Raw genomic sequence first — 18,600 nt, forward strand, 5'->3', positions numbered from 1 at the left:
TGATATTTTGATGGTAATAACATTTCAAGCTTTATTGCACAACAATAGACGAGTTCAAACCTAAAGATAATTAAGATATAGAATAAAGCAAGTGTATGATTAAAACATATTTTAATTTGTCCTACTAGTTATTAATAAAAATGGAGAACATTATCCATAATATATCAGTAAGCTAAAGACTAAAATCAATTATAAAGCTTGTAGGCTTGTTGTATTTTGTTTGAAGAGTAATCGGTCCCTTTTTTCGTTTTCTCATATAAAGTCCATGATTTTAGTTTTATGGATTAGTATGAGAAAACGAAAAAGAGGGATCAATTTGTCTTCAAACAAAAAAATAAATTACGATAAATCAACAAGCTTTATGATCCATTTCAGTCTTTGGCTTATTGATATGTTGTGGATAGTGCTCTCCGTTTTCATTAATAATTAGTAGAACAAACAAAAGATGCTCTAATTATATACTTGCATTATTATCTTGATTATCTTTAGGTTTGAACTTGTCTACTATGAAACAAAGTTTGAAATGTCATTAAGTGAGTTATTACTATCATTTTGTCACTAAAAATTATAAAAAGAAGAAGAAATATTAAAGTACGTAATATTGTGGACATAACATATGTATTCTCCTATATCTATTTTTTTTTTCATCTTTTAGCTTATACATTTACTATTTCTACAAAACCAAAATTGTTATTGAAACCATCTCTAAGTTCAGAAAAAGAAAAATGAACAAGTTTTAAAGTATAGATCATAAATTACCTTCACTGCCAGATGCTAAAGAAGGGGACGTTCCTCTTCTGCAACAGCTATATAGTTGAAAATCAAGGATGCTCTCGTTGATGTCCACACTACCAAGTTTTAGAGCAACAACACAAATAAGGGCACTTTCCTCTTCTGCAACATCTTGGTATCAATCAATTGTTACAACCTTGTGGTGGTTCACCTGTTGAGGAAGATATTTGAACAATGACCACATTATTAAAGGAAAATATTTGAAAAATGGATAGAAGACATGGTCATCACATGCCTTGTTGTAATTGCAACTGCCTTGAGAGGCAGTGTTTAGATACAGAAGCTGAATCAATGGTGCCAGCGTTGGCCACCCATTCAAAAGCAGGGTTCATAAGGCCACCTTGATCACGGTCATTATTGTATTGAATTTATCACAATCAATAAGTTCTTGAGCAGAAAGGCTAATAAGTTCACAATCTTCCAGTCAAATCAGAAAGTCCTTCAACAGAACAAAGTCCATTATGTTGACATAATCCTACAATGCACGAATTGTTATGGAAGTGCAAAAAGAGAGACGGTAAGAAATATTTATGTGCAATTTTAATGTTCTCTAAGATCTGGAAAAATGAAGAAGATAGGAGATACTACAAGGATAGAAGAAAAGTACTGATGATAAGACAGTAGATTCTACAAGTAGTGTTATATGCACATTATATAAGGGCAAACTTGGATTCACCTACCTGGCAATACCAATGTACCATTCACGGTCATGAGCTGCTTTAACACATAATCACTGCGAAGATCTACACTAATATCCAGACAACAGCAGTTACCTCATAAGCAAGTTTTTAATTCACTCTTCTGGTTACATCTTGCAGAATTCCATTCCAGCTCTGTATGCATTCATGTTGCAGATGCAAAGGATTTTCCCGACATTGGAGTGATTTTCTCATCTGCCATACAGTCCTGCAAAGCCACCTTGCAGCCCTAAACCAGAAGTGATTTTGTGAATGCATGTTTAGCGCTTTAACATACATGCTTATGGCTCAATTATCTGAGTCAAGACAAAATGATGTCATCGCAGGCATATGGCCCATATCCATCATCTGAGCAGTTAAAGTGAACAGCATGTTAAAGTTCTCCACTGACTGCACTGAAGTATCACCACAAAGAAAAACAAGCAACTGATTCCTATCCTCAACCCAGCTGCATCCTGGTAGTCTGCCTGCTCCACTCTTTTTTATTGTTTCCCAAACTCTCTCCACATCACCCCATCTTCCTAGCTCAGCATACATGTTTGATAAGACAACCAGATTTGTCGATGTATGAGGTTCAAGTTCAAGAAGCTTCTCAATAGCACAGCCAGCAATCTTTATATTGTTATGCATGCGACAAGCCCCAAATAGGGCACCCCACATTTCTACAGTGACATTTTTTTTCATATCCTTTATTAGAAGGAAAGCTTCTTCTAACCTCCCTGCTCGCCCAAGTAAGTCAACCATGCAAGCATAACGTTCACATGAAGGAGTAATAGAATACTTTCTGGTCATGTGCTCAAACAAATTTGCACCAGCATCACTCAAGCCAGCATGCTTACATGCAGATAAAACACTAACAAATGTGACTTCATCAGGAACGACTTCTTTATCTTCCATTTCTTGAAAAAGTTTGACAGCCTCCTGCCCATATCCATTTAAAGCATAGCCAGCAAGCAAGGAATTCCAGGATATTACATCAGCATTGTCAACATCTTCAAACATTTTTTCTGCATCAAAGATCTTTCCACACTTCGCATACATAATGATTAAAGCATTACAAACTGTTAAATTTTTCACATAACTGGTTTTTATAGCCGCTTGATGAAGTTGCTTGCCGATATGCTCAGCTGCAAGATTGGAACAGGAACTTAATGTTGAAGCAAACGTAGAATGATCTGGTTTCTTGCCATCACGTGTCATCGTGATGAAATATTTAAGTGCATCTACATAAAAACCATTTTGGGTATAACCTGAAATTAGAGAATTCCAAGAAATTACATTTCTTTCCCCCATATTCTCAAAGATCTCAAGTGCTTTTTCCATTTGTCCCACTTGAGCATAACCTGCTATCATTGTATTCCAAACAACTATGCTCTTTGGTTCCATCTTTTCAAACAGACCAAAAGCTTCATCAATCCGTCCACATTGAGCATAGCCTACAATCATTGTATTCCAACAAACAACATCACGAGTAGCAGTTCGATCAAATACCCAACGAGCTTTATCCATCATGTTGTTTTGGATGTACCCTGAAATCATTGCTGTTCGTGCACCAACATTTCTGTATGGCATTTGATCCAACAAATCCCTTGCTTCTTTTAGCTTTCCAGCACGACAATAACCATCAATCATTGTTGTATAAGCCACAGCACTTCTCTGAGACATTCTATTAAATAATGAAGCAGCCATGTCAATTTTTCCATTCTGGACATATGCAGCTAACATGGCATTCCAAGCAACCTCATTTTTCTCTGGTATTTGGTCAAAAATCATTTCAGCCTCCAATATCATCCCATATCGTGCAAATCCACTCAGCATTGTCACCCATGAAACAACATTTGGACTAGGAATTTTAGCAAAAACCTCTTTAGCAGAATCCAAATCCCCAACCTCAATAAACCCACCCAATAATAAATTCCAAGAAATGACGTCCTTCTTTTCAATATCCTCAAAAAATTTCAATCCAAATTGCATTTCCCCATTCTGGGTATATCCCAAAAGCATCGAATTCCATGAAACTAAATTCTTAGCCGGCATACCATCAAACATTTTCCTAGCATCATCTAACCTTCCAGCTTTTGCATACCCTGTAATCATTGCATTCCAGCAAGCTATATTACTTTTATCAGAAAGCAACTCAAACACATCTCTAGCCTTTTCAAGCTCCCCAATGCGCGCGTAACAAGTTATCATCAATGCATAAGTAAAATGGTCTCTCTGAGGCATTTTATCGAACAGTTCACATGCTTTCTCAACTTGACCATTAAGCAAATACCCATTAATCATTGTATTCCAAGAGATTAAATTTTTAAACAACATTTTGTCGAACAGCTTGCGTGCATGGATGATTCTACCATTCTTGGCATATGCAGAAATCATAGAATTGTAGGTGACAGTATTAGGGTGTGTGATTCTGTTGAACACTCTGATGGCTTCATCTATTTGTCCCCTTTTCCCTAACTGTGTTATCTTCAGATTTTGCTGGATGATTGTTCTTCCTCTACTTAAACTTGCCATTCAAATATATTATTATCTTCGGAATTGTACTGCGCGTTATAACGAATTTTCCCAGCACTTCCTGGCCTAAAAAAGAGAGCAAAGTATTACCGAATTTAAAATTGGGCGCAAGTTATTTGATTATGAGCTTGACATGTGTTCGAGTATAACAGATGAAATTTTTGTAACTAGGGAGATGGAGCAAAAATATACTTAAATACCAAAATTTGTTTATACATGCCTTAAAACACAACACGATATGTTTAAAATTACAAAGATCCGAAAGATAACCTTGACATATTATACACACTGGGATTATTTTTTAAAAGAAAAATGTGGGGAAGGGGAAATGGGCTAATAAGGTGGAAAATTCAAGGAGTCAACCAACTGAGATACTAAGATTCTCGAAAGTCTAGTGTTTTTTATTAAGAAATGTTGGTTTCAACGCATTGCAGCAACATGATTTCTCTTCCATTTCAGAGTTTGGCTCATCTCCTCTATGGCTTCAGTGTTAGTTCTCCATGGTAACTTGTACTTGGCCATTTTTCTCTTCCTTGCTTCCACTCCAATTTTGTCTCCATGATCCTGCCAAAAAAAGGGAAAGAAATAATCAAACAAATCATAATTTATTTAAATTTCTAAAGATTTGTTCTATTTGTATTATTTGGGATCCTTTTTCTATCACATTGAATATTTATCTTTGGTAGGAAGCGTTTTGCTCTGATATATTTGGTGTAGGAAGCGATAAGCGATTAGTTGGACCGGTTGATTTCAGGATGTTTAAAGCAAAGCGAAAATTATTTACTCTTTGATTTATCCAAAGTGAGTTATTTTAGACATTGTACTATTTTCTGTTGGTATCTAATAATTGAGCATTTAAACCCTTTTGCCTTGCTTTTTGTCTGTAAAGATTACTCCTAGTACCTTGTTGATGATGACAAATCTAATCTATTTAGCATGGTACCTCCAACTGCCGCAAATCGCAATAATTTGGTGTAAACTTTATTATGTGACTCAACATGGATTTAATGAGAATCTTAAGAGTGATCTAGCTTAAGAGTTGTAACATCAAATTCCCTTGCATCATACATATCTCTCATTTATGTAGCTTCAAATTACTCAGAAACCATTTGAAAACCAAATGTTGGATTTTTTTTTCCTTAAGAAATTGTTACAGGAGAAGTCATACCTTGAGGCAGAGGCCAGCATAAACATCACAAATGGGATAGTCCGCTGGGCAGCAATAGTTTGATCCATCACAACAAACACCGTTCTCATAGGGGCAGCAGCCCTGCTCTAAGCACATGCCAGAGAACTCTAACTCACAACAACATGTTTGGTCTCCTGGACAGTAACTGAAGTCTCCACATTCACTTGGTTTTGGAGTAGGCGGGGGAGGTGGTGGAATGGCTGGAGACGGATAAGGAGATGGTGATGATTCTTTCGTTGGATATGAAGCCAATGAATTAATGGCACAAACCCCATATGGCAAATTACTGTTCCTTCTTATATATCCATACCCTTCCATTCCCCACTCTGTACCCCATGAGTTCTTGATAATCCAATAGTCATCATGTCCATCAGAACCATATCCAACGATTAGTACTCCGTGGGATACGTTATTTGGATCATCAGAGCATTCTCCATCATAGATTCCCTGAATTGACACCAAAACAGAATAGAAACAAAAAATCACATCATTTTTGGGATTACTGACATGTGAAAATGGAATAATAGAAAATAGTTACCCCTTGGTATAGTTGAAAATCAGGGCTGCTTCCGTCAATGGCCACACTAACAGGTTGTTGAGCAGCAGCACAAAGAAGGGCACTTTCCTCCTTTGGAACATCTCGGTATCCATCAATTGTTACAACCTTATGGTTCACCTATTGAGGAAAATATTTGAAGAATGATCAAGTTTTGAAAAAGGGAAAAATATTTGGAAACTGGATAGAAGACTTGGATGTGAAATTGATCATCACATGCCTTGCTGTAATTGCAATGACCTTGAGAATGGGCAGTGTATGGATAATCAGCTGCTGAATCAATGCCGCTGTTGTTTATCACCCATTCAAAAGCAGGGTCCATAAGTCCACCTTTACAGCCACTATTATGTGAAGTATCACAATCAATAAGTTCTTGTTCAGAAAGGCTAATAAGTTCACCAGCAACTATTGCATTTATTCCCTCCATTGCTCCAGACGCCGAGAATGCCCAACAAGCTCCTGCAAAAGTTTTGCATAGATCAAATATATTACTCTAATGATGTACATAAGTGCATATGCCATCTTATTGCTCCCTTAGTGATAGAGTTTTGGACCTTCTAGTACTATTGACTTGTAATTTGAGCCAACAAAAAGTAGTAAGACTGTAATTTAGACCAATTTGCAGATTCAACTCATTTAATTTCTTTTATTTGGATTTCTTAGTGCTTGATGCAAGGACAACAAGCTACCTAGAAGTAAAACATGTATTTAGTGTAAACCAATACTATAAATATATAAAACACAATGAAATATGCCTAAATACAACATCAAGCAATCATCTACAGAGGAGAGTCATACTTAAAGATTAAATAAGTACCCCCACCGTTTCAATCTATCTGTCTTACTTCCCTTTTTAGTCCGCTCCAAAAAAATCTACTAAAAACAAGCTATAGCAACATGAACTGACAATGGTAAGAGAAGACAAGTGTAAAGTTACCACATTCTCCTTGGTCCTTGACCTTAGTGACAGCTCCATGTTTCCTCCAGTCCATTGAAGGAGGAGCATCACAAGAAAATGGAGTTGGTTTTTTTCCAACTTTCTTCATCTGAATAGTCTTTCTCTTGTTAAAGGGTATCGTAATCTTGGAAGTATGAACTTGTCTAAACTCTTCATTGCTCATATCAGCAAATTTTGTCAAACCAACCAAATAGTCTGAATCTGATTTCCTCTTGGAGTTCTTTTCCACTATATACTTCACATTCCTTTTAAAATTCTCCAACTTCACTTCTTCCTCTTTCTCATTCTTGTAAACTTTCCCATGCTTCTGTTTCCATTCTTGAAAGAGTTGGAACACTCTTTCTTCTGAAAGAGGCTCAGTTGGTCTATCTAGTATTGGAAAATCAGTAGTAAAAGAAGAAACTTGAGATGATAATGCAACAAAGATCAAGAAAAGTCGGAAAAGGAAGAGGAAGAGAGGAGGACTCTGTTTGCTTCTCATTTTTCAGTTACACTAAACAGTTATTGACTTTGTGATCATTCTAGTCCTAATCTCATTGTTTTATAGCTTTAGCAAAAGAGTTTAAGTTACGTATATGGATACTGTAAATACTATCAGGTCATATTTTTTTTGTTGTAACACAAAAATATATCTATCGTCAAGATTTTACATCCCACATTTTGAGGAGACATACTTATATAGAGATCTTTAGGTGACCTGATAGTAAAAAAAATTAATTACACTTAAACAGCCTACGCGTTTCCAATAACTCTACGTAGGTGAGATACATGAAAAACTGTGCAAGCTTTTCTCAGCTCTATATGGTTCAAAGTAATGAATGAGGATTGAGGAAGGGTAGTGTGGTAGGTGTGGGTATCGGGTATGTAAGACACATTTTCTGGTATGTAACATGTGTTATTATCAATAATGTATGGGTGGCAAAACAGAGATTGTTTTTTTCTTTAGCTCAATTGGACCAATTAAGCTGGGAATACCGTGGCAAAAATATATCACTAGTAAAGAAATAATTTCTCAAAATAAAGTCTTTTGATGTATTGGAACAAGTAATGTTTGCAGCTATAGATTAAGACAGGAAAATTGACTTATAAATGTAGTAGCAGCTGCAAGGTAACAACTGATTAAGGTATGAAATTGACTTATTACACTGTAATACGATTGTCCAGAAATGTTGCGAGGGTAGTTGTATCGTAAACTCGAAAAAAAAAAAAATCACGTCAGCTATATCTTGGTAGGTTCTAAATTTAATCAATCAATCGACAATTTGTAAAGGACAAGTGCACTTATATTAGACCAAAGGATAAAAATACGTGATTAAAATTGAGTGAGTCTCTGCATATTAAAAAGATGGGCAAATTTTGATGGGTGAACCATAATAAATAGTGTCAATGGTGCCATGTGATATTGATGCTATATAGATTTCCCAAACAAGTCAAAAAGACAGCAGAATTGTCTAAGGAACTGTGCTTATAGTTTCAGTTACGCATTTGATTCATCAAAATACTTGGCATTAGAACCAGAACCAGAACCAAATATATTCTTAAGAATGCTAGAAGGCACGATAAGAATGTCGAAGAACTCATTAGTTTGTCCCATTGTATCTGCAACCAAATTGCAAAAATCTCAATCTCTGCACCTTCAGTGCTTCTATGTTGTTTGTTAAACACAAATATCACGCCTTTGGGATTTTTGGAAGATCTGCACATTTGATAAGAGCATGAATTTATGTTCCAACATGCATAGCTAGATGAGAGAGGGTTTGATTATAATAAAGTTAGTTAAGGACTTATACCTTATGAGCACCATTCTCTGGCATTTTGAAACATGCGCAACCAGGGGCTTGGGCCTTTCTTCTCCACATCCCAATTTTTAGGATACCATGGGTACTGCCACATCAAGAAACAGCGTTCTGGATGAGGCATCATTGCGAGATGTCTACCATCTGGAGAACAAATTGCGGCTACACCCAAAGGAGAACCATTAGGATTGAAAGGATATACTTCTGTTGGTGTGCCATCATCATCGCAATACTTCACTGGCGCCAAGTTGGAGCCAAGAATATGATTGAAAATACTATCATCAGGGAAATAAGCTCTTCCTTCACCATGAGCAGCCCAAACACCTAATGTACTACCTTCCATACCTTTGAACATTATGGCTGGTGTTTCTTCTATTGTCACATTTGTGAAGCGACATTCAAACCTTCCAGACTCATTATGTATAAACCTCGGCTGTGATGGATCCCCTCCGGCACCAAAAACACCTCCTACTTGGGGCCCTGGCACCCAACCCAATAGAGCCATAAGTTGGCACCCATTGCAAACTCCAAGGCTGAAAGTGTCCGGACGGTTATAAAATGCCTGAAATTGGTTTAGAAGAGGCTGATTAAAGCGAATGGACGCTCCCCAGCCTTTGGCAGAATCAAGTACATCAGCATAACTAAAACCTCCAACAAACACAATTCCTCTAAATTTATCCAGTGTGATGACTCCATTGAGAAGGTCTGACATTGCAACATCCCATGGTTCAAATCCAGCAGCAGAAAAGGCTGCAGACATTTCTCTATCACCATTGCTGCCTTCCTCCCGGATAACTGCAACCTTTGGCTTTGAATTGGGAGTCATATACTTATCATCAGTAAATGTTGGCGTGAAAGACAGTTTCCAGGATGGTTCATGCCGATTTTTTAACCCTTCTTTTTCTAATTCTACACATGAATCCAGTCTTTGGAACTTTTCCAGTTGAAAGCTAGTCTCTTCCCACATATCCCTGAGCACAGAAGTTTCCTCATTCAAATGTGTAACCCCATCAACCTTCAATTCAACTATCGGAGATGAAGTAACTTGACCAATGATATCAGCAGAAACATCACCATGGTGGAGCTTTTCCAGAACTAAATCCACGTTTTTCTTGCTAACTTCAATGAGAAGGCCAAGCTCCTCCGCAAAAAGTGTTTCGGGTATAGTGCTCCCAGAAGATGTTAAATCCAAACGAATGCCACAGTTCCCTGCAAATGCCATTTCAAGGGCATTCACTATGAGTCCCCCATCACTGATATCATGACCCGCAGAGATCAGTTCATCAGAGATTAGGTTCTGAACCTCATTAAAAACAGTTTTAAGATAAGAGACATCATCCAAATCAGGACTTTCATCTCCAATTTGATCAAACACCTGGGCAAGAGCAGATCCACCGAGTCGTCGTTTTCCTCTGGCCAAGTCAATATGAAGCAGCACACCATCATCTCCAAGCTTCAAGTCTGGAGTAACTGTCTTTGTTATATCAGGACACGTCACATAGGTACTGATGACTAGATTCCCTGGAGCTTTAACAACTTCCTCCGATGAGTGGGCTGCCATGGAAAGACTATCTTTCCCCCCATCAATTGCAATCCCAAGTTCAATCATAGCTTCAGAAAGAGCAACAGCAGCATCATACATTGCAGCTCCTTCACCATCTAATTTTGCAGCATACATCCAATTCCCACTTGCTTTAACATCAGAAAGAGATGTAACTTTCGCCCAAACAAGATTTGTGAGTGCTTCTCCGACAGCCAGCCTTGCCATTGCTTTTGGATCCAAGAGACCTTTTATTGGCTGCTCTCCAATTGAGCATGCACCTCCAGTCAAGTCTGTATAAGTTTGAGCTATGACAGCCACATCAGCAAGAGTAATCTGCAAGGGACCCACAGTTTGCTGCTGTGCCACAAGACCAGTGACACACCTGTCAACTTTAGTGGTCAAGAATCTTTTCGAACAAACAGAAGGAAGCCTCAGGACCCTCTTCAATGAATCTAAAACTGTTGTTGCAGGAGCAATATCAAGTGGTTCACGCAGATTTTTCATGCGATTGAATTCAAATGTCTTTTTTGGCATATCACCAAGCACCTTCTCAAGCTCAAGATCCACTGCAGGTGGAGGAGGAGGCAGTCCACTAGACTTGCATTTGTCAGTTGCCACACTATCAACCAGAACAATACGGCCCTCACCATTAATTGTTCCAATAACAGCCATTGAAAGTCTTTCCCTTGAACAGATAGCTTGCAAAAGATCGCGGCTTTCAGGCTTCACCAGTATGGCATCTTGCTCCTGATATTCTGCACCCCAAATTTCCAGAACAGACATTGTGTGATCGCCAACTACAATTGCCCTTATATCAATTTTGGCACCCTGTGGGTGTATTATCTCCTTCACGACATTACAGTTTCCACCGGCACCCTGATCATGAATGCTTATGATCGGGTTGCTGTCACCCATTTCGATGCAAGCACGGACAACCCGATATAACTTTTGTGCCATCTCAGCATCTCCACGCTGCACGGCATTGAAGTCAAGCTCAGCATCATTCTGTCCACTGACCATGCTGGATGCAGCACCACCTCCCATTCCAATACGATATGCTGGTCCCCCGATCTTAACTACCAACATACCAATCTCGGGTTCTCCCTTTGTTATGTGACGGTGATCTATTTGCCCAATACCAGCACTAAACATGATTGGCTTCAACCATTCCCTCCTCTCACCACTTGGTAGTCTCATTCCAAAAGTTCGAGTATAACCCTGGATCAAGGGTTCCCCAAACTTATTCCCATAGTCTGATGCTCCATTACTAGCATCAATGAGAATCTGTAATGGTGATGCCAAGTTTGCTGGGTATGTGAAAGAAGGATCTTCCCAGGGAGCATATGACCCTTCAATGTTAAGATTTCCAACACAATATCCAGCTGTAGATGCAACAACAAAAGAACCCCTTCCAGTAGCATGGGTATCCCGGATCCGGCCTCCTGCACCTGTCTCAGCACCAGGATAAGGTGCCACAGCACAAGGGAAATTATGGGTTTCCGCTGTAAACAAGACATCAAGGTCAGTAGTAACCGTGTCCAAAGGGCATGTCGAACCAGGCTGTATAGGTCGCAATTGCTTCACTGGAAACCCCTTGATAGCACTGGAATTATCTTTGAATCCAATAACTGAATTGTTTGGATTTGCAAGCAAAGTGCTTTTGACAATCTGCATAAGAGTCTTATCCATAGGTTGACCATCTATAACAAGCTTTCCTGTAAAGAACCAGTGCCTACTATGTTCACTATTAGATTGAGCAATATCAAATAGTTCTACATTCGTCGGGTTTCGCTTAATGTCGTCCCTGAAAAGTTTGGTGTAGTACTGTAAGTCTTGCTCATCAAAGGCCAAGCCCATTTCCTCATTAATTTCCTCCAATGCCTTGCGACCCTTTTCCATGACTGGTATATATCGAACCTCCTCTGGAACTATGCTTGTCTTGAAAGAAGTAAGCTTCTCAACATAAATACACTCCGTCATTCGATCATGAACAATTGAAGCAAACTCATTAATTTGACTATCTAGAAGTGACCCCTTGACACATAATAAGTACCTCCTAGAGCGCTCCATTCTGTTTATCTCTGTTAGCCCGCATGCTTGGCAAATCGACACTGCATTAGCAGACCACGCTGTAGTGAAAGATAACCGTGGACCAACTTCAATGATATATGCATCTGGAAGTTCCCTCTGCTCTCTGTCAAGGAAACTCTCACTTCCCAAGCTCTCAGGTTCATAAGTTTCTCCTAAAAGCCATTTAAGCACAGAAAATTTATCACTTGAAAGATCTGATTTGAGTCCAATGTTGAAGCATTGTTCAGCTTTCAAGCCAATTATTTGATTAGAGATCTTTGTCTGAACCAACTTGAGAAGCTCAGCTGTGGCACTGTCTTGTAGAAACGGAACACGGTATAAATGTATCAGCTTTTCAGCAACCTCCTGAATGTTGCCCGAATCTTCATCCACCAAGCTACTGACATTCCCTGAAACCACAGCTCTAATCTTCGCCGGAATATGGGACCTGAGTCTCAATTTTTTATGTGAATACCCAACAGGGCTCTGTCTTGGAAGTGTACCCCAAAGCAAAAGATTTGTCTGCTTACTAGAATGTCTAGGCAATGCTAGTTTTTGTCTATGAAAACCCTGCAATACAAAATAAATCAGTGTTAACAATTTTCTCAACATCATTGACACAACATATTCTTGAAAAAAAAAAATCAGTAATGATCATACTTGTAAGAATTCTGTTGCAGCAATGTCCCAAGCAGATGCAGCCATTGCCAAAACCTGCTGCTGCAATAAGTAAGAGGAGAATAAAATATCTTTCAGATAAACAAAATACCAGAGCCTACAATAGCAATCAAAAAGAAACTAGAAACAATTAGCAAGATAGATTTTTGGGGTCAGAAACAATCTCAACTTCTCACAAACTAACAGACTATATATATTAGCTTAAGAAAAAATACAAAAACCCAAGAAAACTTCAAATTAAATACCCCACACAAGAACACTTCTTGCTACAAAGGAGTTGTCTTTAACCCAGTTTTTGACTCTTCTTCAAAAAACAAATACACCCAAATGCTTTTTTAGCATAAAAAATTATGCTGCAATGGTGTACACACCAGTTTTGTATGCTAAAAATCAAAACTTGAGATAAAAAATTTATCTAACTCCACAAAGTTTCAGCATAAAATAAAAAGATACAATTTTTATAGCAAGAGAATACCTTTCAGTTGTGGCTCAACCAATATCAGCTAAAATTCTTGGCAAATTGATAGTGAAAAAGGGAAGAGAGACATAAATTTCAATGGTGGGAGGAGCAAGACCAGTGATAGTGCTTGGGCTTTTGGACAAAAACCCTAGTACCCAGATATTTCTTTTTCCTTTTTTTTTTACTTTAATTATTTATTTTATTTTCTAAGAATAAATGATTAATTGAAAATTCATTAGCTTTAGGGCTGATATGACACAGTTTATAATTGACTCGACTTAGCCAACATTAGATGATTGTTAAATGGATAGATTTTATTTTTTCAAATACTATAGTTTTGTTTCTTAAGATACTTTTTCTCTTTTAATTTGCGGAGAATATTATATCATAGGTAAAATTCCATTATGAAAGCCCGACAAAATACTCTCCATGACTGATATTTCACATAAATGGATAGTAATTAATTGGGCATGCTTTCTCTCTCGGTGCAAGTTAGCTTAACTTGCGCCCACCATGGGTAAGCGAGCTCGTATGCCCACACAGAAAGCGATAATGGCACGGGAAGCACTGCAGATGAAGGTTAACACTCACAGCGAGGACGAAAACCAGGTCAGGGAGAGGGGAATACAACTGAAACAAGCAAAATGGAAACTGAATCGAGCAGCAAATCTATAGGATCTAAAGGTGTAGTTGAATTGAGTATGCAGAGTGGGGATTTAACTTCGAAGCAGCTAAAAAACAAAGCTCCAATAGGTACGGGGATGCCCAGTACAACGGAGAAGACACAGAGTAATAGAACAGTACCATGCAATAAGGACATGGTGAGACAACAACAAAATCAAGCATCAACCATCTGGAAGGGGATTATGCAGACTACTGGTGACAGGAGCCCTATGGAATCGAGTGGGAGTAAGCAGTCATGGGCGGATGAAGTGGAAAAAGAAATTGCATCATCAGGTAAACCTAAATCAATTTGGGATAACTTTGATATTGCAAAATTGTCTAATGTTGGGTACAAACTGGATTTTGTTCCTCCAAAAAAGAAGGGGGATATTGTTGAAATAGAACTGGAAGATATAGAATCCGAGATTATGTATTGGGGAAATGCTGTGGTATGTTACGTGTTGGGTGCACATCCTCCATTTCAGGTGATACAGGGGTACATTCAAAGGTTATGGGGAAACATGGAATTGATAAAGTGGCTATGCTAAAAAATGGGGTGATTGTAGTAAGATTTGAGACAATTATTGGTAAGCAAGAGGTGTTACATGGAGGGATTTATCATTTTGACAACAAACCATTCATAGTAAAGGAATGGACAAAGGAGCTAGAATTTACTAAAGAGAAATTACAAACTGTACCAATCTGGATTAAATTTCCAGGGCTTGATTTCAAATACTGGAGCAAGGCTGGACTAAGTAAGATTGGAAGCTTGGTTGGCAAACCAATGATGGTGGATCATAACACGGAGACTAGGAATGGTCTAAATTTCGCTCGAATATTGGTTGAGGTGGAAATGGGTACACAACTGCCAAATGTAGTGAAGTTCAAAAATGAGAAGGGCAAATTGGTCGAACAGTCTGTGCAGTATGATTGGAAGCCAATACTTTGTAAGTTTTGCAATAAATATGGTCATGAGGAAGAAGTGTGTAGATTGAAGAAGAAAGGGCCTCGAATTACTCAACATCCTCCAAAGATAGATGGTAAGAGGGAAGGACAAAATAAACAATAGCAAACTAAAGAAGGTCAAATTGGCATAGTGATACAACATCAAGATAAGGGACAACAAGAGAACAAAAAGACAACTGACAACATGAAAGAATGGCAAACTCCAACTAGAACAGGGAAATCTCATCCAAGGACACCTCCAGGTCAGTCATCTTGGATAGAAAGCATGAATTCTTTTCAGGTACTACAAAAGAAAAATGAGTTGAAAGTTGATGCAGAGAAAGTGGGTGGACAGACTATTCTTAAGTCTGGAAATGGTTAATCTCCTCAGCTGGAATGTGAGGGGTCTGAATGGCCCTAATAAGCAAAAAGAAGTTAAAATCCTTTGCAATGAAGAAAAGGTAAGCTTGATAGGCCTACTGGAAACAAAAATAAAGAGTGGAAACATTGGACAATTGGCTAATAATATGTTTGTTGGTTGGGAATATATCACAAAATTGGAAAGACATTATAATGGCAGAATATGGGTTACATGGAGCCCAGATTACTATTGAGTGTCCCTCATTAGTATGACTGCTCAACAGATTACATGTGAGGCTATGTTTATTCCCCTGCAACTTTCTATTGAAATAACATATGTATATGTTTTTAACAACATGGAAGATTGAAAGGATTTGTGGGCAAGTTTATTAACTCAAAGCAAAAGTTATAACAAACCTGGGCTGGTGGTAGGTGATTTCAACTCCATGTTGAGTGCAGATGACAAAATAGGAGGAAACCCTGTTACTTGGGTTGAAATCATGAATTTCAATGAATGTGTGACTGCATGTAGACTGATGGAATTTCCAACTCAGGGGAATAGATATACATGGAGTGACAAGCATAAAGAGCATAGAATTTTTTCAAAAATAGACTGAATATTCATTAATAGAGATTGGTTGGATACAATGCCTTGTTGTAAAGCCTTATTCTTACCTGAGGGTATTAGTGATCATTGTCCAGCAAAAGTGATGTTGACTGAGGAATATAAGACCAGGAGGTCTTTCCAATTCTGTAATGTATGGAGCAAGCATCCACAGTTCCAGGAGATAGTACAAGAAGGATGGAATGTAAATATAGAGGGATGTATGATGTACAAGGTAGTGAGAAGATTAAAGTTGCTCAAAAAGAAGTTGAGAGTATTACACTCACAAGCTTTCCAGAATATAGTGAGTGAGGCAAATGATGATAGGGCCAAGCTGCAACAGGCTCAGGTAAAACTACAAACAGATCCAAGTAATGTAGAATATAAAAAAGGTGAGAGCCAATTGTATCAAAAATTCAGAAGATCTTCATATATGGCTGAAATGCAAGGCTACATAGATAAGACTGGGAGATAATAATACTAGGTACTTCTACTCAGTCATTAAACATAGGAAGTTGAAACATGCCACAACACAATTGAGAGACAAATCAGGAAACTGGCAAACTGACCCCTGCTGTCATTGCAACACTATTTGTGGAGTATTATGAGGAAATTCTAGGCAATAAGACAGTGAATAGAAGGCCAGCAGATAGGGAACTAATAAGGAAAGGAATAGTGCTTGCAGAGGAACAACAGTGTGAATTAATTAAGAGTTTTGAGCCAGCAAAAGTGAAGAAGGTAATATTTCAGATAGATAGTAATAAAAGCCCTGGACCAGATGGATTTGGAAGTGGATTTTATAAATCAGCTTGGCCTATTGTGGGAGAAGATGTTACAAATGTAGTGCTAGAATTTTTCCAGAACAGCAAGATTCTGAGGCAGATTAACTCAACTAGTATTGCACTTATTCCCAAGATTGATAAGCCTGAATTTGCCAGTCAATTCATACCTATCTCTTGTTGTAATGTCATTTACAAGTGCATATCAAAATTAATTTGTAGTAGGTTGAAATCAGCTATTAGTATTATAGTTGCAGAGAACCAATCAGCTTTTGTCCAAGGAAGATCAATGATGCATAATGTACTCATTTGCCATGATATCTTGAGACATTAGAATCGGAAGAATGCATCTGCTAGATGTCTTGTGAAGATAAACCTGAAGAAAGCATATGATATGGTTAGCTGGGAATTCCTGGAGGAAGTACTTATTCATTTTGGGTTTCCTGGACAGTTTGTAAAGTGGATTATGTTGGGAGTAACAACCACCATGTTTTCAGTCAAAGTAAATGGGGGAAGCCATGGGTTTTTTGTAGGTAGAAGAGGATTGAGGCAATGAGATCCAATATCTCCTTTGTTGTTTGTACTTGTGATGGAGTACCTGTCTAGAACACTACATACAATGAGTCAATTACCAGACTTCAAGTACCACCCAATGTGCAAGAAACTGAAACTTACACACCTTATATTTGCTGATGATCTGATGATTTTTTGCAAAGGAAATGTGGACTCAGTGAATAGAGTGATGGAAGCATTAGCTCACTTCAATGCTGCTACTGGTTTGGAGGCCAATTTGGAGAAATCTAATGTGTACCTAGCTGGGGTAGATGAGAGGGCCAAAATGCAAATCCTAGCCAGAACTGGATTCTCAGAGGGTGTGTTTCCAATTAAATACCTAGGACTCCCTTTGTCACCTAAGAAATGGAAGAAGATTGAGTGTTGGTCCCTGATAGACAAGATTACTTACAGAATAAAAGTAACATACTCTAAACAACTTTCATATGCAGGGAGATTGCAAGTGATTAATGCAGTACTGTTCTCAATTCATAGTTTTTGGGGAGCAGTATTCATCCTTCCTCAGAGTATTCTCAAGAAAGTGGATCAGATATGTAGAGATTTCATATGGGGAAGCAGTGCTGATAAGAAGAAGGTAGCATTGGTTGTATGGGATAAAGGGTGTCTTCCAAAAAGACAAGGTCGTTTGAATATTAAAGGTTGTAGTAATTGGAATAAGGCATCTGTGGGACAATTATTGTGGCAAATTATAGTTAACAAAGAGTCATTGTGGATTAAATGGGTTCACGGCATATATATGAAGAATGACACTTCAATATAGACTCATAAAACTCCTATTAACTGTAGCTGGTATTAGAGGAAAATTAATGCACTCAAAGAGCACATGCAGGGCTGGTACAATCACAGAAGATATATGCTAACTCAAACTGGTAAGTATTCTATTACCAAGAGCTATCAAGCACTCATGGATACTAAGCCTAGATGGAATATTGCTGAACTAGTCTGGACATCAATGGCTATACCAAAGCATAGATTCATAACATGGTTAGTAGTTCAAGGAAGATTACTCACACAGGAAAGAAAGTTGAGACTGCAGATTCATGTGGAGGATACTGCATGTTGTTTATGTGAGGAAAAAGTAATGGAGACTAATGTTCATCTCTTTGAAGATTGCAAATGGACATCAACTGTGTGGCAAGCTATGCACCAATGGACAGAAGTACCAGTGCATAATATTGGTATTGTACAGGTCCTGGAAAACATAAAAGGGAATCGTTGAAAGCAATTCAAAAAAGAGATCATAGCAGCTATCTGCGGAGCAATCATATACCACACTTGGCGTGCTAGGAATTGGAGGAGATTTAGAGACATGCATGTACATACGGAAGAGGCAGTAACACAGATAAAGAAGGAAATCAGTGAAAGATTACACTTACTTAGTAGTTCTAAGAGAGCAAACAAATGTAGACACTTTATTCA

General features: G+C 38.1%; 4 protein-coding genes across 8 annotated transcripts; 1 reads left to right on the top strand and 3 right to left on the bottom strand.

Annotated features, from left to right (window-relative positions):
- Positions 1–765: 765 nt before the first annotated feature.
- LOC125846943 (pentatricopeptide repeat-containing protein At4g02750-like) lies at positions 766–4,147 on the bottom strand. 5 transcript variants are annotated; one of them, XM_049526652.1, is made up of 2 exons: positions 1,566–4,147; positions 766–943 (listed from the first exon to the last, which is right to left on the bottom strand). In XM_049526652.1, the coding sequence occupies exon 1, from the start codon at positions 4,005–4,007 to the stop codon at positions 1,779–1,781; it is 2,229 nt and encodes a 742-aa protein (XP_049382609.1). In that variant the 5' UTR covers positions 4,008–4,147; the 3' UTR covers positions 766–943; positions 1,566–1,778. The 5 variants fall into 5 exon arrangements, with proteins under 5 accessions (XP_049382609.1, XP_049382607.1, XP_049382606.1 ...); XM_049526650.1 differs by lacking the exon at positions 766–943 and adding an exon at positions 1,055–1,231; XM_049526649.1 differs by lacking the exon at positions 766–943 and adding an exon at positions 1,055–1,267.
- Positions 4,148–4,178: 31 nt separating this feature from the next.
- LOC125846944 (low-temperature-induced cysteine proteinase-like) lies at positions 4,179–7,252 on the bottom strand. Its single transcript, XM_049526653.1, has 5 exons — positions 6,690–7,252; positions 5,973–6,211; positions 5,735–5,872; positions 5,176–5,643; positions 4,179–4,571 (listed from the first exon to the last, which is right to left on the bottom strand). Exons 1-5 carry the CDS (start codon positions 7,189–7,191, stop codon positions 4,428–4,430), a joined length of 1,491 nt encoding a protein of 496 aa, XP_049382610.1. The 5' UTR covers positions 7,192–7,252; the 3' UTR covers positions 4,179–4,427.
- An 834-nt stretch (positions 7,253–8,086) lies between these two features.
- Positions 8,087–13,417, bottom strand: LOC125849510 (probable phosphoribosylformylglycinamidine synthase, chloroplastic/mitochondrial). The gene is made up of 4 exons (XM_049529599.1): positions 13,273–13,417; positions 12,780–12,839; positions 8,501–12,689; positions 8,087–8,406 (listed from the first exon to the last, which is right to left on the bottom strand). Exons 2-3 carry the CDS (start codon positions 12,822–12,824, stop codon positions 8,502–8,504), a joined length of 4,233 nt encoding a protein of 1,410 aa, XP_049385556.1. The 5' UTR covers positions 12,825–12,839; positions 13,273–13,417; the 3' UTR covers positions 8,087–8,406; position 8,501.
- A 3,810-nt stretch (positions 13,418–17,227) lies between these two features.
- Positions 17,228–18,400, top strand: LOC125847373 (uncharacterized). Its single transcript, XM_049527009.1, has 3 exons — positions 17,228–17,480; positions 17,613–17,755; positions 17,978–18,400. Exons 1-3 carry the CDS (start codon positions 17,228–17,230, stop codon positions 18,398–18,400), a joined length of 819 nt encoding a protein of 272 aa, XP_049382966.1.
- Positions 18,401–18,600: the final 200 nt, after the last annotated feature.

This window comes from Solanum stenotomum, chromosome 12, assembly GCF_019186545.1.
Source record: "Solanum stenotomum isolate F172 chromosome 12, ASM1918654v1, whole genome shotgun sequence".
Lineage (NCBI taxonomy): Eukaryota > Viridiplantae > Streptophyta > Magnoliopsida > Solanales > Solanaceae > Solanum > Solanum stenotomum.